The sequence below is a fragment of the Solanum verrucosum genome, unplaced genomic scaffold, assembly GCF_900185275.1.
Source record: "Solanum verrucosum unplaced genomic scaffold, falcon-dt-bn FXZP01000278.1, whole genome shotgun sequence".
In the NCBI taxonomy this organism is placed as follows: domain Eukaryota; kingdom Viridiplantae; phylum Streptophyta; class Magnoliopsida; order Solanales; family Solanaceae; genus Solanum; species Solanum verrucosum.
This window is the reverse complement of record NW_026020332.1, coordinates 6,633,529-6,656,606: the sequence shown is the minus strand read 5'-3', so window position 1 is coordinate 6,656,606 and position 23,078 is coordinate 6,633,529. Positions and strand designations below refer to the sequence as shown.

Here is a 23,078-nt window from a genome sequence, read left to right as displayed (position 1 = left end):
CGTGAAAAAGTTGTATAACATGTCACAAATGTGCAGCTAGTATACATTAAAAGTAAACAGCAAATGTGTGAGTGTGACTTCAATAACTATCTAAGGGAAAGAGATAATAAGATACAGCAAAACAACATATGGGAAACCATTCCCTCTTGTGTATTACCTTTGATTCTTGGAAATGTGTTTGAAGATATTTTACACCAATTCAGCCATTTTCCTTAACAAATACCTCAAATCATACTCCATATTATTTACCTTGTCAACATTTAACACCCAAATTTATCACCAATACACTATCCTCACATCCACCAAATACTACCACCCAACTATAAACAGTGGAAAATAGAGATTTCTCATCCATTACAGTACTATTAACACACCCAACTACAACAATTAATTCAAATAAACCGTAAAATCAATCATTCCAAGAAAAGAAAAAGAAATCATTTCCACTCAAGATTCGCATCATTTGAGAAACCCCTGATCCAAATTAGAAAAATTTTAACTCGCGAACACTTAAAAATGGAACTTTTCAACACCCATCTCAATAATTAGTAAAACAAATCAAGCACAACGAAGAAATGATCAATTTTAACTATTAAAAAAACTACAAGATCAAGAAAACTATAAGGAAATTGCCTAGTTACTCAATAAGTATCAGCTATTAGATGAATATTAAAGGATTTACAAAGCAAAGATTAGAGAAGTTCATAAGTCACATACCTTCCTTCTCGTAAATTCGCGGGTTCTGCAGAGTGATTAATCTCAAAATTGATTTATTTTTTTGCCTTCACTTGAAATTCTGTTTTTTTTTTTTTTTAATCATCTTCAATAGTATGCACGTGATAGGGCACGTGTTCTCTTGTCAGCTTTAGCAAAAAGGTTTTAACTGGGCCGTCAGGAAAGGAACTGATATGTTAGCCCATTGAGTGCCACGTCTGCTATTAACCCAGCCCATGAAAAACCCCGGGGGACATTTTATAAGAGGAATTTTCAAAAACAAAAGACTAGAAACATAATCGGGTTTTTTTTTATCTATAGTTTGCTTGATTATGATTCGTGGATATATGTTATAAGGAGAAGAAAGGCGAGAAAGATTGGGAGACGAAAGAAAGTGGTGAGCGCGATCTGGCACAATCGATTTGTATATCTAATCAATAATTGTATCACGTATACAATTGATACAATTAATTTGTGCCAAAAATAGCTGCTAGAAGGAAGAGAAGCGAGTGAGAGAAGAGCAGAGAGGGGAGAGAGGTGAATTGTATTTGTATATTTGTTGGATAATTGCATATGTGTAACTAGTATGTATATGTATCAATGAATACAATTGTATTAACGAATATAATTTGTATCAATGAATACAATTGTATCAGTGAACAAATTGTATCAATGTTGTATCAAATTCTAGTGTATCAACAAAATACAATTATATCACTATTGTATTTCGTAACAAATTACATATGTATTCATGTGTATTTGTATGCATCTATTGCCATGTGTATTTGTATTTTGCACCACTGAAAGAGAGTATTCATTTGTTGCCATGTGTATTTGTATTTGTTGCCTTGTATGTATTTGTATTCTTCTGTTGTCATGTGTATTTGTATTCTTCTGTCGTCATGTGTATTTGTATTTTGTATCACTTGAAAGAATTTTTATGGTAGACAGTTCATTGTATCATTGATACTATTTATATTTGTATTAAGAGATAAAGGTGGGGCGAGAGGGAGAGAGGGGCATAGATAGGTGAGAGAGGGGGGCAGAGAAAGGATAGGGAGAGAGGCAAGCAAGTGCGCAGAGAGAGAAGAGAAGAGAGGAAGAAAGGAAGAGAGAAAATTGCTATAAAATTCTAATTATAGCTATAAATTGCACTCCCTCTGTCCCAATTTATATGACTTACTTTCCTTTTTAATCAGTCCCAAAAAGAATGACACATTTCTATTTTAAGTAACAATTTAGCTATAAAATGTCTATTTTACCCTTAATGAAATGATTTACAGCTACACAAATTTCTATCATTCATTTTGGACCACAAATTTTAAAAGTCTTCATTTCTTTCTTAAACTTCGTGCCGAGTCAAAGTACCTCATATAAAATGGAACAGAGGAAGTAATTTTTTTCAACTATAGTGATATATAGTAAATACATATCACAATATTATATCAAAAAAGAATATTGCAGGTGAGGTAATTAAGAAAAAAAGGGGGGAAAACATAAGCACAGAACAAAGGATGTCCTTGTGCAAATTTGGAATCTTTGATTCTTCCGGAATCAAATTTTTACGGAAGAACGTTTGATAGATTTCGCTTATGTGAGTGTGGAAGTAGGCCGTTTTCTATGAGAATTGGATTTATTTTCAAAAACACTCATAAAACTGAGATAGCAAAAGGTTGTAATCTGCCACCTTTTAAAACTCATGTCAACACCTTGATTATTATGTGTGAGCAGTGATATTTTATTTCTCTTAAGCAATCATAGTTCAAGCCTAAGATCACTATAACTCTAAAGTAAAAGTTACTATTTTACTAAGCAGTGACGGATTCAGGATTTTTATTAGGGGTTTGAAAAATAAAAGTATAAACGTGTGAATAAGCCAACAAAACACAATACTAAAAAGTAGTAGTATATATTTTACGAGTACAAAAAGTTAGTTTCATTAAAAGAGACCAATTAGCACGTTTGAATTTTCTTTCACGTTCGTATTTTTTGGGTTTAAATCTACTCTTTTAGCACATTTAAAAAAAACGTGAAAGATTGGTCCTGAAACAAAATGAAGAGAAGCTAAAGAAAATGTTCACAATGAATTTTTTTGGGTTTAAATCTACTCTTTTAGCATGTTGAATTTAAAAGGAGTTCTACCACTACACAACTTGTTTCTTGTTCATGAGGGGATGAGGGGGTTTACAATTAATATATCTACATAAGTACAAAAAAATTACTTTATATATACAGTGTAATTTTTTATCGAGAGGGTTCGGTTGAACCCTTGAACCCCACATGAGTCCGCCCCTATTACTAAGTGGAGGTTCAATACAGAGCATACATTTAGCTAATAAACTCTCTTATATCATATTCATCATATCATATCATATTATACTAAAAGTGGGAAGCCACAAAAGTAAAAGTTGAAATATTATTTTATCCCTATCTTGATTCAATTTTTTTAAATAAATATCTAATAAGTTAAATATTAATTAATTACAACACTTTTATAACCTTTTCACCTCCTAACTTCATTACAAACTAAAGAGTTATAAAGTGACCATATCAATTTGTAAGTTACAAAGTGATCAGTTAATCATCTAATTCATTACGATATTATGAGTAAACACTATGTCATAAGTGTTACTCTTGTAACCGTAAAAACTTAAAAAATCAAATCAATGATATAGTTGAAATAGGAAAAGATAATATTCTAAATAATAGTTATTATTAATAACATAGGTAAGGATGTATGACCTACAAGAATAATAGTTATTAAAAAAATATGTAAAGGTGTATTGATTTATTGGAATTATTGTCATTTCGTAGCTAATTTATTTTATAGTCTTTACATATAATTTATCATGAAATCTAAATGTATGCCTCCATATTTATGTGAGGTTTATCCAACTTCTATTACATTTTTAACACCTATAACTTTTTATTACCAGTGCAATAAAAAGAGAAGAATTTTAAAAATTGCATTTAATATTTTATTAAATAGCATTAACCAAATTCGTAGTGATAATTATCAAATGTATACAAAAAGTCAGTATTTACTACTATAAATATAGAAACTTATGGTTCAAACAAGTGCTTCCAATTAGGTGAAAAGAGATAAATAAAACAAAAAAAGACAATTTATTAGTGAAGACAAGAGCATAAGGACTTAGGAAATCAAGTATTTTCATTATGTTAGATAACTTAGTATAAAATTTTAGCATCTTCATAAAGTCTTTGTGTATGTATGTTGTTGTAAGATAAATGATAAGTCTCAAGAGATTTTGAAATAGTTCAGTTATAATCAATTGTGTATCTATATTAAAGTAAGCATTGATAGACTTAGAGGACTTTTTAAATTTTTTAATTTTCCACCCGGTGTTCGGACCCCACATTGGAGCTCCGATTAAATCTGAATCGCGCTCTGTAGGGCACATTCGGTTGTGGCACTCCCAATAGGATTTTCTCCATACTCATGGCTCGAACCCGAGACCTCTGGTTAAGGGTGAAACACTCCCACCAGTGCACCACAGCCCATGTTGGTAGAGGACTCTATAACTTAGTTTTTACTCTTTTTATATGCTTTGATTTTGAATTCATAGCACAAAAAAAGTCATATAATATATTATACCAAATTTATCATTTACAATATGTTAGATTAAGTTTTTGAGATAAATGTGCGAAGCACGTTATATTAAAATGAGCGGAGGATTGTTAGTTTATTAGCATTTTAATATTATTCTTCTGTAATATTAATTTGCTTATTTTGGAGTATCTTTTAGTTGCTGTTATTTTCAGCTGTTTGGTGGTCAATTGAGTGTGAGTTACTCCTTATGTGTTGTATTATCTTTGTGCAACAGTTTCTATTTTTGTTGGTGGCATTATGTGCCTAATAATCCTTATTTCACTTTTTATTTCTCCAACCTTATAATTTATGTAATATCTAAGTTATTATCTTCTTTATTTATCATCCCTTCCCGGCCCAGGAAATATCATGGTCATAATTCGAGTTAATTTTCCTAACATAACTAGTTCCTAAGATGTTTGCTTCAATTTCCTTGTGTGCAAACAGTTGGAGGAACTAGCAAAATCTTTGGTTCATCAAAAACTGCGTTCTTGATTAAATTATGATGAAATAGATGTTATTACACAATATTTCAACCAATTTTTGCATAAGTTGTTATAAAATCCTAACTATAGCTACGAATTGTAATTCTTTTAAACTATAGTGGTGTATAGTAAATACATATCACATGTTAGCTTACTACGTAATTTTTCCATTTTATAAATATACAACAAAGTAGTTTAGACTTCATTTGTTTTCTTTATGATCAACTTATTTTAAGTGTTTGGATTAGCTTATTTTTAAGTGATTTTAAGCTAAAATAGTTTTTAAGCACTTTTGGACTATCTGAGAAAGTTTAAAAAGTGGGTGTAAGCACTTAGTTTCAAGTTAAAATGATAAAAATAAATCAAAAATGAAAAGTCAATCTAAGATGTTTGAATCTGAATGTACATCTGAATATTAAAATATGCATTAAAATTTTAGAGGTTTTAATTCGAATACACATTTGAATATTAAGATGTAGAATTAAGATTTGAATACAAAATAGTTAAGACCGTTTGTTTTCTCATAATCACAATGTAATCATAAAATTTGTCTTTGTTTATAAAATACTAAATTAATGTAATATTATATCAATATAATATTTTAAAAATTTATACGACAATTGATGAAGGTGATGATTAACGATGGTGATTATATGTGTTAATTTGGAACTATATTGACTGATGATGATGGTTATGAATAATATCTTATGGTGCAGTAGTAACGACGACTTTAGCATATTCACTCGATCTGATAAATTTGACAAGCTTACACATACATAGTCTAGTATTTCTGCACTAAAAAAATGTTCACAGCTTACAAATAAATCAAATTACCTGAATTCTTATTATCATAATAACAAAAAAAAAAAGTTACTCAAAAGGAATAACTACGTCAGATAAAAATAGTTTAGGTAAGAAATAGGACCAGGATTAGGCATAATCTAGTTTGATCATTTTTTGTCTTAAAAATTGATGAATCATAATTCACAACTTACCAATGACATGACTTGTGTAGATCCTTATTAATCTAGTCACTAATCTCTTGCTTACCACAACCATAGCCATGTGTTTATATTAATTAAAAAAAAAAGTTTACTAATGTACTCTGAAATTGACAAATTTTAATATTTTATTATATATGAAAGAGGAAGGAAGTAGAAGGTGATTAAGTACCAATGGTTGCGATGGGATGATGTGGGATCACTCCTCCTGTAACTAGTCTCTCGGATTTAAAAAAAAATGGGACAAAGGATAAATATATTCTCGAACTATTATAAATGGTATGCAGATACCTTTCATCATATTTTTGGGATATTGATGCCCTTGCGGTCCAAAAACTAGAGCATATAGACCCTTCACTCTAACGGAAGATAAATAGGGATACGTGGTGCAATTTTATCGGTCGAATCGGTGGATAAGATTATGACACGTGTATGTCCGTTAGTATAAAGGGTATATATGCTCTAGTTTTTAGATGGCAGGGGCATCAATGTCCCAAAAATATGATTGAAGGTATCTGCATATCATTTACGATAATTCGGAGTTTATGTCCTTTTTCCAAAAAAGAAAAAACATGTTAAAAACATTATTTTATAAATAAATTTTGTAATATGTAATTTATGTTTAATTAAATCACAATATAATATAAAAAAAGAATATTGCAGGTGAGGTAATTAAGAAAAAAAGGGGGAAAACAGAAGCACAGAACAAAGGATGTCCTTGTGCAAATTTGGAACAACAGCTGGCCGGATTCCATCTAACATTGGAATCTTTGATTCTTCCTGAATCAAATTCTTATCGGAGCACTATCGATATATTTTACCTATGTGAGTATAGAAGTAAGTAGGCTGTTTCCTATGAGAACTGGATTTATTTTCGAAAACACTCATAATACTGGGATAGCACAAGGCTGTAATGTGCCGACTTTTAAAACTCATGCCAACACCTTGATTATTATGTGTGAGCAGTGATATTTTATTTCCATTAACAGTCATAGTTTAAGTCTGAGATCACTAAAACTTTAACGTAAAAGTTACAATTTTACTAACTGGAGGTTCAATGCAAAGTATATCTTCGTTATACATAGTAGTCTTCCTTTAACTGATATATAAATTCTCTTATATAATATTAAAATGAGTGGAGAATTATTGGTTTATTAGCATTTTAATATTATTCTTCTGTAATATTAATTTGCTTATTCTGGAGTACAAAGGTGCTGCACCTCCCATCTTTTAGTTGCTGTTATTTTCAGCAGTTGGTGGGCAATTGAGTGTGAGTAACTCCTTATGCGTTGTATTATCTTAGTGCAACAGTTTCTATTTTTGTTGGTGGCATTATGTGCCTAATAAACGCCCTTATTTCACTCTTTATTTCTTCATTAGTTTGCTGCAGATTTTTGTATAAAATTTCCAGAAATCCTCATGTAATCAACACTTTTCTTGTAGTATACCCCTTCCCCGCCCTGGCAAATACCATAATTCGAGATAATTTTCCTAACATAACTAGTTCCTAAGATGTTTGCTTCAATTTCCTTGTGTGCAAACAGTGGAGGAACAAGCAAAATCTTTGGTTCATCAAAAATTGTGTTCTTTGCGCCATCCTTAGCTAAGGCGTCTACTACTCTATTATGTTCCCTGAACACATGTGCCTTGAATAGGGTGTCCAACGCGAGCTGTCGAGTTGAATATATATTACTGCTAAGACAATAAATATGACTTGTATATTCCCAGTTATGAAGATTAAAAATTATGATGAAATAAATGTTATTGCACAATATTTCAACCAATTTTTGCATAAGTTGTTATCTAGTGAGTTGTTTAAATTATCAAGTAAAACGAGTAGGAATATACAAAGGTTTAAGAGTATCATATTCATGTTTTAAAAGATAAATTCCACATTCATTTCAAATTGTGGGATTAATAAAAAATCTGATAATGCATCTCCTGTGAAGGCTACTTCTAGACACAACACAGTACACACACTGTTATGTAACAAAATTTAGTTAAGTAATTTTGAAAGATAAAACATTTTAAATGGAGTAATTTTATTGATACAAAACAAAGTTCAATGACTTAACTAGATCAATTCTTATAGTTGATTGACCTTTTAAGATATTAACTCGCAGACAGAACAAGCAATCTATTATCTAACAAATAGAAACAGTTTATTCATATGAAGTAGTGCTGATAACACTAGTTCATTCATATGTTATCTCTTTATCAAGCATCCATCTTTGACTGATTCTTCTCACAAATCTGTTTTAACACCATAACAACTTCATCCATCTCTTCTTTTCTTAGCAATTTTATATTTTCGCGAAGAACTTTCACCTTCCTCCTCAAATCCTCCCCAATTTTTTTTCCACCAAAAATCACGTCTTTGATAATCTCAGCTACATTACCTCTATGAATCTTCCCATTTCCATCTCTAGCCATCTCAATAGCTACACCATTTTCCACAATCAATCTAGCATTCAGAGGCTGATCGGAGTAAAAGTTCATAGGCAGCAGAGGCGTATCTAGAGGGGGTGCCGTGGGTTCACGTGAACCCATGCTCCCCCTCTAGGTCATATATAGTAGTGTTATATTTTTTAAAAAAATATTTAAATATAGATGTGTGAACCCATGTTCAAAATATCATATAATAATACGATAATGATTGGGTGCACATCTCTAAGTGAGGATAAAGATTTAAATCTTATATCTATCTTGTCTTTTTGAGTAACACCTTTACAAGTGGTTATCAGTTACACTTTTGACGTTTCAACTAATTTTGCTTTTGTTTTTTTCTTTAATCTTTCAAAATTTTCAAGTGTTACATTGAAAATTCCTAAAAAATTTAGCACTGTGCATTTTTTTATGTAATTAAATCAAATGTGTATATTAAAATTTAAAACTAGTATTACATATTTTGGACTTATAATTTTTAAAATCTAATGGTTCATATTAAGAAATAAAAGTCAAATCGATCAAATGTATATTTAAGATACAATTTTTCAAAATCGTGCACCCATCTAGCCGAAATCCTGAATACGCCTCTGATAGGCAGCGCTATGATTGGGACACCAAACTCTATGGCTTCAAGAGTCGAATTCCAACCACAGTGAGTTAAAAATGCGCCAATACTTGGATGCTTTAGAATTGTTGTCTGTGGAGCCCAACATTCAATTATCCTTCCCTTTTCTCCGATATTTCTTTTAAGAAAACCTTGAGGAAGTACGTCTTCAAGGCTTACGACTTGTTCTTCTTTTGAAAACCTTACAACCCATATGAAATGAACATTGCTAAGCTCTAATCCATAAGCAACCTCTTCCATTTCTTCCTTTGTTAAGAAATTCTCACTCCCAAATGAAACATACACAGTTGAATTCTCCTTTTTATTCCCAAGCCATTTCCCTATTCTTGAAAAACTGGTCCCTGCTTAGGACTTTGGTGAAGATGTCAGCCACTTGATCTTCCATTTTTCAAAGCTTTAGAAGTTTGCTTGATTTACAGCTCCAAGAAGAAACTTAATTCTTCCATCATGCTCACTTCACAACTAACTACTCATGAGTGCAACAAACTCTTCACCCAACACCTTAGAAGTTGCTTCAAAGATGATAACATCGATGTATACTTGAATAGTCAGCAAGTCATTTCCTTGCGATTTCAAAATGAGGATTTTGCTGATTTTACCTCTTTTGAAACCATTGTTGAAGAGGAACTTGGACAACCTGTCAGCTTGTCGGGAACCAAGTGGCAGACTTTCCTTCTTTCAAACTAAGCTTGATCACCTTCTGCATTCTCACCTTCACAATTCACATTATCAGTTTGAACAACATCATCTTTGTTCAGCATTGTCTACTGGACCAGGTCTCTCATCATGTTCATCATTTGCATTAGCTTCTTTGAGATTGGTAGATTCATGAAGAGGATATTCTTCAGCAAGCTCACTGTTTAGACCATCTCTTCGAATCTGAAGCAGCTCTTCCATCTCAGAATTTTCTTTGTTTTACAATTTCTCAATTCTTCCATACTCATCAAAAATCATATGAACATCTTTTTCAATGCACACATTTTTATATACCGAATAAGACTTGCTATGGGAAAAATATCCCAGAAATACTCTTTCAACATCATTGAGATCAATCTTCTCAACAACGTCATTTTGGTCACAAACATATACCATTCACCACTTTTGCCCGAACGTTCTTTGGAAGACTAAAAGCTTGATATTCCACCTGAAGGATGGCAACGTCACATCCTTTGTCATCTGCAAATTTCATTTTGTGTAGACTGTGGACCAGGTACCTTGAGCATTAAGGGAAGTGAGAATATTACAACGAGCAATGTTTAGATCAATAGTACATGTTCTTGCATCTCCTTCTTGTCAGCATCATCATTCGGGAGATCAAGTTGTGACCACACATTTATCTGATCGGAACTTGACTTTATTTCCTTTATATCACAAATATGTGAAGCACTTAGAAGACTGTACTTCAACCCATTGAATAATACACAACTTCAAATGAATGTTTCACGGACTTTCAAATCCCGCCTACACCAAAACGTACCATTTCTTGTCATTGCCAAAAGAGACACCTCCACATTGAAATGTCTTGTGAGAGAGAAAGTTTTCAGTTTTTCGAGTCACGTGCTTTGAGCATCCGCAATTCATGATCCACCACTGACTGTTACTACTTCCTCTCACTTGCATAGAAAATCACTTCTTAGACTTGGGAACCTATTTGAGATGGGGTTCCCAGTAAGCAGATAACGGAGTGATAAAAAGTCTTTTGTCCAGTGAGGCATACATGTTTTCTTCAACTTAGGACCATAAGCAGGACCAGGTCCTTTCTACAGTCTATTCCGCTGTTTCGAATAGTTTGACGAACTTCCTCCATACTTTTTCAACACAGGAAAATCTCTCTTAGATTCCATCTTGACCACAATGCACACACAACAGATCATCAACATTAGAAACAGATTTGTTGTGAGGACTGTATGGGGGATCTATCTTTTCACAACCCAGCCCTTTTCTATTGTTGTTACCCTAACTGATTACATTTGTAAGCTTTTTAGAGGAAGTGGTCCATTTGAGGGATTTGTTGAGTTCCTCTTTTGCACAAACCGTGTCCATCTCCAACACTAGATTTCTTTCTAGAGCCAAGTTCATCTTCATTTCAGCAGTGTGCAACTTATTTTCAAGTTCCAGCTGCAAACTGTTGGCCTCGTTTTTTCCTTTAGAAGTTGTAGTAATCACTTTTTTTATCTTTTCCATTAGTTCTAGATTTTCAGCTTCTAGAACAACCATTTGTTTTTCAATATCAGATATTTGGGTAACTAAAGCAATTTTTCCATCTTGAAAGGTATCTAGGCTATTGTTCAAGATATCTTTCTCCGTGATTAGCTCACTGATCGAATCAATTAGTACAATAACTAGCTTTCTTAATTTTTTAATGGAAAAACTATTCACATTTTGCTTAAAGTCATATAGGGTTACCTCTTCATTATCATCTTTAACATCTGACTATGCCATGAAAGCAAACATAGAGTCAGACATTTCTTCATCATCTTTTACTGCAAGCATGGAGGCATCTTCAGGATGTTCAGACTCTTCTGAGTCACTTGAGGTGTCTTTCAAGACTGCAAGGGCTTTCTTCACAACATAGTGGGCAACTGTTTTTCTTCCACTCTTATCAGGAACTAGGTCCCTTCTCTTTTCATTATCTCCTCCAACCTTGACATAGTCTTTGTATTCAAGTTCATGCATGGGACAGTCTGTGATGAAGTGCCCTGGTTTTCCACACTTGTGGCATACATCACTTGCATTAGCAGCCCTGCTGGAGTTCTATGTTTTCTTAAAACCTCCATGTTTCCTCGCTATTTTTTGAAATCTTCTAGTGAGAGTTGCCATGTCTTCATCATTTTCAGAAGTATCACCAGAAGTCACTTAGAGAGCTAGTGACTTGTCCCTCTTTATTTCCTTCTTTGCCATTTCTTAATTTCTGCTCATCTCATGGGCTTGAAGATTTCTAATAAAGGAATCCATTGTCAGTACTTTCACGTTTAGTGGATCAACCATTCTTCCACAAGATTCTCTCTAGGTGTTAACCAGTTAGAGAGCCCCCGCTCTGATACTAATTGTTAAAATAGGTGCATCCACTATCAGTCAACGGACCAAGTCCCTTGACACAACAAGAACAGTGCAGAAGAGTAAATAGTAAGAAAAACACAACACAAGCAGTTTACGTGGAAACCTCCTTACTCAAGGGAGTAAAACCACGACCTGTCACACAGGATTTTCAACTGTTTCCACTAATCTCTTCAAGCAAAAGTGAAACCTAGTTACAACCAAAGTGATTAGAAAAAGTTATTAATCTCACAACTAAGTAATACCTCTATTACTTAACGAGTCTAAGCAGATACAACACTGCCCACTAAGCTATCACCCCTAGATAACTTAGACTTTGACTAAGCGGATACCACACTGCCCACTAAATCAACTAGCTCCTAGATGACTTAGAATTTGACTAAGCAGCAAAACAATGTTGCCCACTAAACCAGTTAAACTCAACTGATTTAGGATTTTAGAAACCGAAACAAATATCTAAATCCTTTATATACTAGGAACAAATTTACAATATATGCACGGAAGCATAACTCCTAAGACACACTTTGATGCTTGCAGCTTGATCAGGTCATTATTATGCTTGCCGAAGAATACTTCTTGAAAGTGAGTCTTTGCAAGTGTTCTTGAGAATTTTCAAGTTGCAAAAACCGACACAAAACTCAAACTCAACCAAGACGCTTCAGCACTCTATCATGTCCCTTTGTTGAGTTGAGCAGTGTTCTACCTTGAAGATGGCCTTCTATTCAAGCTTATGAATTTTTAAAGAAAATCCAATTTTTGTTTGCCAAATCTTGAGTTTGTGTTGTGGGAGAAGAGACTATATCAAAATGGACACAAACCCTTGGGATAAGACCATTGGTTGAAAGCCTACTGTCATAAAAGGCTGTGCACCAACCACATCAGATTTGGCAGCCTTTTGACAGCTGTTTTTTCATCCTTTTCTCGTATGCAAACTTTCAGGGACCATGTCCTTGCTGCGTTTGTTGATGCTTGAGTTCTTGAAAAAGACTTGCTAGCTTTCTCTCTTCTTGAATGAATGAACTTAATATGTTATTTGTCATGTTGAAAGTATCAACCATAAAGAGTTATTAACCGTTGGACAAACAACCTCTTCCATTCTGATTGGTTCAGTACGTTGGTGTCTCACCTACTACTGACAAGACAACCTTACAACTGTACATCATTATGCATCAGATGGAAAGAACTCTGCCAGGGACCGGATCCCTACAGTTCTGAGCCACTGAAACAAACAATCTCGTCCACTCTTCTTATTGGTGCAGTACACTGCACTGTTCACCCACCACTTAACATGACAATTTTACAGTTGTACCCCATGATGAATTTGAACGAGAGCACTATGCCAGGGACCGGGTCCTTATATTTGTGAGGATCATCAAAACACCTAGAATATAATAGGACTCCTTGGAATTATGACATTTCATCATATCTGATGGAGGATAGAGGTAACTGAGCTAGAGAAAAGGTTTGACTTTCAAGTGTGTGAATGAAGCATTGTGCTAAGGTGTAATGGCAGAGATAATTGATTGTCACGCCCTGAGCCTACACCCTGAGCAGGACTGGCACTCGAAAACCATTGCTGACCCAAGCGAACCCTTGGCCTGACTTACTTACTCAGGGGAAGACTTAACTCATCACATACACATTTTTGAAGTAACTAGAATGTTATAAAGGAAAATTCAACTGGCCATTAAGGCAAACTCAAGTCTTTAACATATGAAATGAAAAAGTAAAGACAATTGAAATAATTAACTGATTGTCTGTCTATGAAGCCTCAAAACAACTGAGATGGATGTCGGGACAGGCCCACGACATCCTAATGAACTAATACTAAACTGAAATCAATAAAAAGAGTCCTGTTGAATGTAAAGAGGCTCACCAACAGACTCTGAACCGCTCACTGGATCAACGATGCGCTGGATGTTAATCCTATTTACTTGTGTCTGCATCATATTAAGGCAGGCCAACTGACATCAATACATTAAATGTACGAGTATGCGAGTTGGAATGTTAATACAACATAGGCTTGAAAAGAATCAAAAGAACTTACCTGGCTCAACTCAACTCAACATAACTGAACTCATTTCACTATAAAGCAATTTAAAACAACTGCAATACAAAGAAAAGTTGTTTAAAACATAATGTCAACTCTGTGTGTATGAAAAGATACATATAACTCTGAGATGTATATAAAAATACAAAATAACTGTTGTGGGAGTTTCTCTAACCGACAATCATCATGTAAGAGTTATTGTGATGATACAATAATTTCCATCACGCTGCCAGAGCATCATATACCTTGCCAAAGGTATAGGACCTGAACTACTAAGTGGATCCACTAGTCTATGCTAAAAAACACTAAAGGAATCATCTAAAAAATATGACCATTTTCTACCCATGATGGCTACATGGTTTATAGGGGCTGTGAGTTGTCTGAACTCTCCACCATATCGGTGCTCAATACTACTCCCAAAAATATAATATTATTAGCTCTTATGTTTAAAAACATACTTATTTCTCTGATTTGAGATTAGTGCTCAAAAACTTAGCTCAAAGGCTATCTTGGAAATCAAAGTTTCCTCTCTTGCTTCATCTAGAAAACATTTACTCTTTTCTGAAAAACTAGCTCAAAAGCTCTTTGGAAATCAAGGTTTCCTTTCTTGTTTAAATGTGAAAACATTTTAAACTATTTGGGAATACATATTCCCCATATACTTTTGAAGATATGAACTTCAACTTTACTCTTCACTGAACTCAAAAGTTAAGTCTTTAAACAAAGTTAAAACGTTTGTAAAATACTTTTGGAAAACTTTATGAACTCCTCTTAACTTGACTCTTGACTGCTCTTGACTTGACTCTTAACTTTTCTTGAATTGAGTTTATGGATTCAAGGATCGTGATTTGTGATAGGAAAGATCTCATGATGTTTAGGATTGAATTTAGATAGCCAATTATGAGAAAAGACCAAAAATCAATATTTGAGGGTGGGTCCGCGACGCGGAGAAACAATTAGATTTTGGTTTCGACAATAACTTTAGAGGCAGAACAGTCTGTGACCGCCCCGCGATGCAAAACAACTTATCCCAAATCTGGGGAGTAGCTTCGCGACGTGGAGGCACTGCCAAATTTCGACCGACGAAATTTCTTCTTCGTTTTCCAGCTCTAAACCCTCTAAACTACATTGGTTCTTTCCCCAAACACTTAGAATCGATTAAATGTTCAAAATACATCGATTTTATTCGAAATCACACCTAAAATCATGGATTCAGATCAAATAACTCCTCAATAATGTCAACGAATCAAGAATTCAATAAAACTTCAACAAACCCATCAAGAACTCAATTTCTAAGCTTTCAAGAACTTAAATTCGATGAAATAAATCATGATTGACGCGTAGGTGAACTAACCCAACTCTATGTGAATCTCACATACCTTGTAGAGATCACCCCCGACGAAAATCACAAGCAATTCTTGAAGATCTTGACGATTCTTGCTCCTTCTCCTCTTTTCTCCTATTCTTTTCTCTTCTCTAAAACCCTAACTCAATATTGTAAAAGCGTAAACTGAATCCTATCAGTTTAGACCCCAATTAATTACCAAAAACGAAATTAAGTCATGGGGTATGGAAAAGACCATAATGCCCTTCTAAAATCCGGATTGAACTTTCCTTATTCCAACAGCCCAACTTCCAAAGGGAATAACTCACTCATACGAACTCGAAATCGCGCAAACTCGGCGGCGGTGGGAAGATCATTCCAAGAGCTTTCCTACCATATCTGGAACCACACCTAACTCATCCTGAGCTAGGAGTTATGACCGTTTGAAATTGACCAAAAACTCACTTTTTCCCAACTTAAGTAAATTTCCAGATTTTCCTTCTTTCCAAAAATGACTATTTCCAATTATTGGCTTCTTCCTATTTATTTCAATTTGCGAGATGTTACATCGGTATTATTGTAATTTTAACTTGTTTTTTTCCCTTGAAGTTAATGAGACGTGCCATGTTATCTTTTCTTTATTTCCTGCTGGTGTACGATACCCGCATTGGGCCCCCATAAATCCGAATTCGTAAGGCGTAAGGCCTGTGTAAGGGGTAAGGGCTTTCTAACATGATTCTTTTCATGCCCATGTCTCTAACCCTAGATCCTGTTTAAAGATGGAGGGATGCTATCCATCCCATCACAATACTTTTTGGTACTGTCGTGTTATCATTCATGCGTGACATATGCTTTAGGAGAAAAGGTGTGTATTAGTCTAGTAGACACTGGTAGAAAAATATTTGGTGCTTAGAGTGATTTTCTTGACTGAAAGGTGTGTAAAAGGATTTAGCTACAAGCTCAAGGGTACATATATAGTCTATTAACAGATTTTTGTTTTTCATCCCTTCTGTCCCTTTTTTTAAATCTCTCCGAAAGTCAGAGATCTTTATTTTTCCTATCTCCTGTCAAATGAATGATGGGATTTATTTGATAATATTGGTATTCTATAAAATGTTTTGCCACCTTAAAAATGTTGAAAATATTTTTCTCCAAATGAGTGAAAATGTCTTGCCCTAAATATAAGGTCCTGTAAATATACGCTGTTCAGGATTTTGTAAATCAGAAATGCCGGTATTGTGCATACAGTCACAAAACTATGGACAACTTTGGTCCATCTTCTGCATATTCTTGACGACACATCTCAAGATTTCCCTTTCAAAATGCAGGTCATTTATGGGCCTACCAATTTCACAATCATGTTTTCATTCCACAAATTCCATGCCTGAAGAGTGAAGACATAATGGTCACCACAAAGATAGGATGAGAGTTTGAGACAGAGGGAGAAAAAGATTATTGATGCCAGTATATATCCATGAAAAATAATGGAGTACTGCTTTACAAAACTAAAGATTAGTGGGAAGCATGCTAGCACATGATGATTCAATATTTGTATGGGGATAGTCTTCTACCTAACAATTTGCTTTTACCTGTCCAAACAATACAGTCCACATTCTTAAAGCTTGTCCACATCACATTTTATCAACTTTAGCTTATGACATTGTACCAGCCCCCACCCCCCTTATCACTATGTCTTGAGCAAAAGTAAACGTGTATAAGCGATGTTGACCTATTATCACAATTAAACGGATCTGAATTTGAGCCTATGAGATTTTACTTCTTATCCCAAATCGATGTTTATTTTGTTTGGGGTTTTTAAGGTATGAATGGGAAATGAGAAAATTTTCACAATTTACACACTTAATATTTTGGTTAAGCATGCGCACGCATAGTTAATGTGGTGCGTAAAAGTCACACCTCTGGAAAGGTTTAGTATGTAAAGTGATTCCCATGGCCGGGGAGTGTGTAAAAGGGATTTGGCTAACTAAGTATTAGACCTATTTTCTATAGTAAACTGTTTTTCCCGTAAAATATTTGCAGAGATGGTTAGTGTGTCATTGAGGCAATACTCGTAGAAAAGGGACGATCCATTAGATTCACATCAGAAATTGTGAATATGATACAAAATCCTGCCCTTATATTCTCGGAGCTAAACAAATCAGCCCAGGTAATTTTTCAGTATCACAAGTATCAAATGCACAAGAAATACTCAGAAACATAGTAAGTTGTAGACATAGAAGCAAAATGGCCATTTAACAAATCATTTGAGACATGGGTCCAGTAATTAATTGACACCCAATTGAAAAGTAAACGGAAGAGAACATATAAAAGATAAGTATCCAAGAACCTTATTTGGCTAAAAAGAAAAGAAAAGCTGTCCTTGAGGTTCTCAGCTCTTAAACTTCAAATGATAAGACTGTACCTTTTTGGAAGAAAAGAAGTTAGAATGAGCATATCTACGCTTTTTCATCTTTTAATATATTGTTTTTATGTAGTTTTTTCCCGTGCGAATACTTCAGATACCATTAGCAGTAGTGTGCCTGTGAGAGACTCGGAATCTGTATTTTCTAGGGGCAAAAGATTTAAACTGGGATTTTTTAGTCCCGGGAATTCTGCAAATCGTTATGTAGGTATTATGTTTAACCTACCATCACCAACACCAACTGTAGTATGGGTAGCTAACAGAGACAAGCCTTTACAGGATTCTAGTGGAATACTCACAATATCAGAAGATGGCAATCTTGTAATCTTGAACGGACAGAAGGAAATAATTTGGTCATCCGGTATTTCAAACTCTATGAAGAATTCCACAGCCCAGCTCTTGGACTCTGGAAACTTAGTCTTGAATGACAGCTCAAATGAGAGAGTTCTATGGGAAAGCTTTCACTATCCTACAGATTCTCTCTTACAGCACATGAAAATGGGCTCTGATAAGCGTACTAACACAACAACTCTCCTGAACTCATGGAGGAGTCCTGATGATCCATCTGTTGGGAGCTTTTCAGCTGGAATTCAACATCGATACATTCCTCAGTTTCTTATTTGGAAAAACAGTTCTCCTTACTGGCGGAGCGGTCCATGGAATAAACAGTTATACATTGGATTACCAGAAACAAATTCTTTCAATCTCTATGGTGTTGACCTGGTAATGGATAACGCTGGCACAGCATACCTAACTTATTTCGACCAAAATCAGTCTAGGATACTCTATTATTCCTTGAATTCAAAAGGGTCTTATCAGGAGAAGGTTTGGGATCCAAGTAAGAAGAATTGGTGGGTAACATGGGAAAATCCTCAAAGTGAGTGTCGTGTTTATGCTAAGTGCGGGCCATTTGGAAGCTGCAATCCAGGGCATTCTCCAATATGCAGTTGCATACAAGGGTTTAAGCCGAAAAATGAAGAAGAGTGGGAGAAAGGAGATTGGACTGTTGGATGCATCAGAAGGACTGCACTAGACTGTGAAAGGAACAAAACTGATGTTGAGAAGGACAAGAAGGATGGGTTTCTGAAGCTGCAGACATTGGGAGTGCCAGATTTTGCAATTTCGGTACCCTCTGCAAAAGGAGACTGTGAGAATGACTGTTTGAGTAACTGTTCCTGCACAGCATATTCATACTACACAGGCATAGGTTGTATGCATTGGAATAGAAGCTTAATTGATATTCAAGAATACTCCAGGGATGGGGCGGCTAATTTGTTCATTCGCCTTGCCTACTCTGAACTTGGTAACATACTTCTTTTCAACCTTAAGCTTTCAATTGTTTTTTTTTTTTTGGAACAACAAGGAGAGTTGAAATTTAAAGTCTTCTAGTCTTTGAAGAATACAACCAAGACTCCCAATAAAATCTATAATACCATTAAAGTAGTCTCAAATTCTCATATAGTGCTTTCACTTCCATCGAAAGAAAGATATGCTCAAGAACTGTCTATGGCTCTACATGTTTTGCAGCTTCAAATAACAAGAAAGACATTCCTGTAGCAGCTATTGCAATCACAGTCTCGATAGGCTCAATAGTTATCTTATGTGGATATCTTTTCTGGAAATTGTTGGCTAAATACAGAGGTAACTAATCAAATGAGATTTTCGAGAACACAAACTAGAACTTCTATGTCTAAAAGTTGTTTGATTTCTGAATGTCCACTCTAAACTAGAAAGGAAGAGGAAAAATGAAGCACTCTTAAGAGAAGCATCTCCAAAATTTTATCAAGAAGGCGTGATTAAAGATGACATCAACCAAGTCAAAATTGAAGACGTCACCTTGTACAGCTTTGACATGTTAGCAAATGCCACTGATAGATTTCACTCAGCCAGCAAGCTGGGGCAAGGAGGCTTTGGTCCAGTCTACAAAGTAATGTTTCTTGATGCATCTCTGCAGTGTTCTGACAAACGTACACAATATATAATAAATTAGATCAATTATCTGCAGGGAAAATTGTCAGATGGACAAGAAATTGCAGTAAAAAGGCTTTCACAGTCTTCTGGTCAGGGGCTACAGGAGTTTATGAATGAGGTCGTTGTGATTTCTAGACTACAACATCGTAATCTTGTTAGACTCCTTGGATGTTGCACAGAGAGAGGGGAAAAGATGCTGGTTTATGATTTCATGCCAAATAGAAGCTTAGATGCATATCTTTTTGGTTAGTGCAGAACTTTCTTTCATTGGTTTTATCTGTCCTACTTAAGGACTTCTAGACTAAAAAGAGAATTGTATTTCCTTAAGGAAACAAAATCCATCTTACATCTCTCGGTGACCTTTTCAGGTTCATGCCAGGAAAAGTTCCTTGATTGGAGTAAACGAGACATCATTATTGAAGGAACTGGTCGAGGCCTCCTTTACCTTCACAGAGACTCAAGACTACGAATTATTCATAGAGATCTGAAGGCAAGCAACATCCTGTTGGATGAATACCTAAACCCAAAAATTTCAGATTTTGGCATGGCGACGATTTTTGGAGGAAATCAAAACCAGGCACGCACTATAAGAGTTGTTGGCACATAGTAAGTTCACGTTGCTTCCTTTTCATGGATGAACTGTCATCAATTGTCATTGATTTTCTGTTTTAATATGTTATGCAGTGGTTACATGGCCCCTGAATATGCAATGCATGGAAGATTCTCAGAAAAATCAGATGTCTACAGCTTCGGTGTGTTGATATTGGAAATTGTCAGTGGAAGGAAGAACTCTAGGTTTTATGATGATGAACTGACACTACTTGCATATGTAAGTTCATTCTTGCACGTATGAAACTTTAGTGTTTTTGCTTAATCATCAAACCATTAAAAAAAGAGAGAGAAAAATTATGAAACTGAAAATAATATTTTTGCTGTTTGACAATGTCTTTGTTCTTCAGGCATGGAAGTTGTGGAATGAAAACAATATCATAAAATTGATAGACCCCAAAATATTTGATTCAAGCTTCGAAAAACAGATGGTGAGATGTGTACATATTGGATTATTATGTGTTCAAGAATATGCAGAAGATAGGCCAAATGTCTCCACAGTTCTGTCAATGCTCACGAGTGATATCGCTGAACTACCTACTCCTAAACAACCTGCATTTACCGGAGGACATGCTTCACCACAGCAAGGATTTTGTAAAAGCCAAGGGTCCGTGAATGCTGATACCATAACTGTACTGGAACCACGATAGGATGCAGAGTTTTCAAAGGTCATTACTTTCCTTAAAATGGTAACAGTAGCATAGTATTTCTTTCTTTTGAATATGCATAGGGTAGACAGCACTCTTTTTCAATAACTCGCAAAACACACAAAATGAATGCTATGTGATAAATTAATTACAGAGTGAGCATGGAGCACATGAAACAGTAATCAATTTTTAACTTTGCATTATGAAAATCCTTAGAAGAAAGTAGACAAGGAAAAAAGTATCGCAAATCCCCAATTAATAAATTCAAAATAATGGCAATCAAAGACTTGAAAAATCATACCTACTGTACTGATACACGAAACGGCGTCGGCGAAAAATGGCCACTCGTTTTACCACTGTTGTTCTTAGAAAATTACAGAGAAGTGAATTGGTGAATTAATCAATGTTTGAGGAAAAGTTAACTCTGCACTAGTTTAGGTCATTAACTTGTGTTGGTTAAAGACTATAATTGTTTCATTTTTTAAAATTTTTTTTGCATAAAATAATGTGAAATTAACCTAAATTTCACTAGTTTAGGAGATAATTATTTAGATATATTTTAGTTTGTAATATTACGTGTGTTACCCCGATTTTGGTGCACCAAGAAACCTCCAGATACAAGTATTGTTGAATACATGGGCGAAAATTAGGTGTAAGTTATTCTAGATACAGTATATTCAAGTAGATTCACATGTATTTCGTATAAATAAAAAATTTGGTTCGCCTCATTCACCTCTCTCCCATCTCACTCGCCACTCTCCAATGTATTAAACCTCTCTCCCTATTTTAGTTTATCTAGTAACAAAAATACATGTATCCAATTATATCTTCCTCAATATATAATAGTAAACTCTTAATTAGTGATAAAATAGTAATATTTTGAAAATATGGATAATGGCAGTATATATGATAGTGATCAATATGTCTAATTATATAGTTTCATGTATAAAATTTCTCATAATTTATACATATATTAATTATGTGAAATTAAAAATCGATGATCAAATACCATACTTAATATACTGAATTTTACCCCTAAAAACAAAAATACTACCAACATGATTTATTACATATACTAAATTGTTCTCGCACGTGGGGCTTGGAAACTCAAAATAGACGATTGTGAGACAACAGGGCATTTATTTTTTTATAATCTCAATATGATTTATTCTAAACGAAAGATCATCACTCATCTATAATATAATATGGCTGAACGAATCAATAGAACTAGATAAAAATGCTTAATTCAAATAATAATTTCATACAAATGCTTCGAGTATAAGTGTTTCTAGATGACCGTATATATACTTAATTATAGTAAAAAAGAAAAAATCACTCAAAAGACATAAGTTCTTTGGAACCATCTGGATGCACAAGAACAACCACAAGACGGGTCGTGGAAACTTGAGATTCAGTGATAAACGGTACCATCAGGAATTGCCTCAGTTCCTCCTGCATTCACTTTTACAAGTTCAAAGTTGGTTAGAGCCTGCTTGTTGCGCTCGTCTACAGCAAATTTTGCAATTCCCACAACGTTAGGATCATTTGGGTTTACGGGTATCTCATCGCTAAGGAACAAGTAAAAACAATCACTAAAATAGAGAGACTTGTAAGGAGGACAAAGTTGGCCATTTTTCCTTGTACAAATTGTTAAAGAAATGATTAACACCAAGTGTTGTAGGGTCTTATTTATAGGAGAGGGAACATTATTAAGAAATAGACTATTTTCTATATAAGAAATGAGAATCCATGGAATGGAGGCAAAAAAAAAAAAAGGAATGCTTTAATTAATATACTACATATGTCAATTGAAAATAGAGAAAAATAATTACTCCATATATTTTTATCAAGAAACTCTATTTATGGAATTTTAATAAATATGTTACTATTTCATGTATGTTTGACCAGATTATCCTCCATCCAAAATTACTAACTTTAAAATCATTTAATTATATATTAAGAAAAAAAACATAGTGTTCATACTATATGGTACATTTCCCTACTACATGTCGGGTGATATCCAGCTTCACTTAATTTATTAGGGAGAAAATTAATTATTTTACCTTTTATAGTCCCTTATACATTTCATTATACTTGCAAAAGGTCAATTATTTT

The 23,078-nt window shown here is 34.3% G+C and overlaps 1 protein-coding gene and 1 pseudogene across 1 annotated transcript; one reads left to right on the top strand and one right to left on the bottom strand.

The window, feature by feature from the left end:
* Positions 1-8,027: 8,027 nt before the first annotated feature.
* LOC125836735 (beta-D-glucosyl crocetin beta-1,6-glucosyltransferase-like) lies at positions 8,028-9,123 on the bottom strand. Its single transcript, XM_049515946.1, has 2 exons — positions 8,818-9,123; positions 8,028-8,288 (listed from the first exon to the last, which is right to left on the bottom strand). The coding sequence occupies exons 1-2, from the start codon at positions 9,121-9,123 to the stop codon at positions 8,028-8,030; spliced, it is 567 nt and encodes a 188-aa protein (XP_049371903.1).
* A 7,418-nt stretch (positions 9,124-16,541) lies between these two features.
* Positions 16,542-20,982, top strand: LOC125836734 (G-type lectin S-receptor-like serine/threonine-protein kinase At1g11300; annotated as a pseudogene).
* The last annotated feature ends 2,096 nt before the right edge of the window (positions 20,983-23,078 follow it).

Excerpts from the sequence above, each read along its gene's own strand:
- LOC125836735 (XM_049515946.1), bottom strand. The coding sequence starts at position 9,123 with ATGGAAGAGGTTGCTTATGGATTAGAGCTTAGCAATGTTCATTTCATA. Across the intron at positions 8,289-8,817 it reads TCAGGATTTCGGCTAGATGG|CCTCTGAATGCTAGATTGAT; the intron begins GTGCACGATTTT and ends TACTCCGATCAG.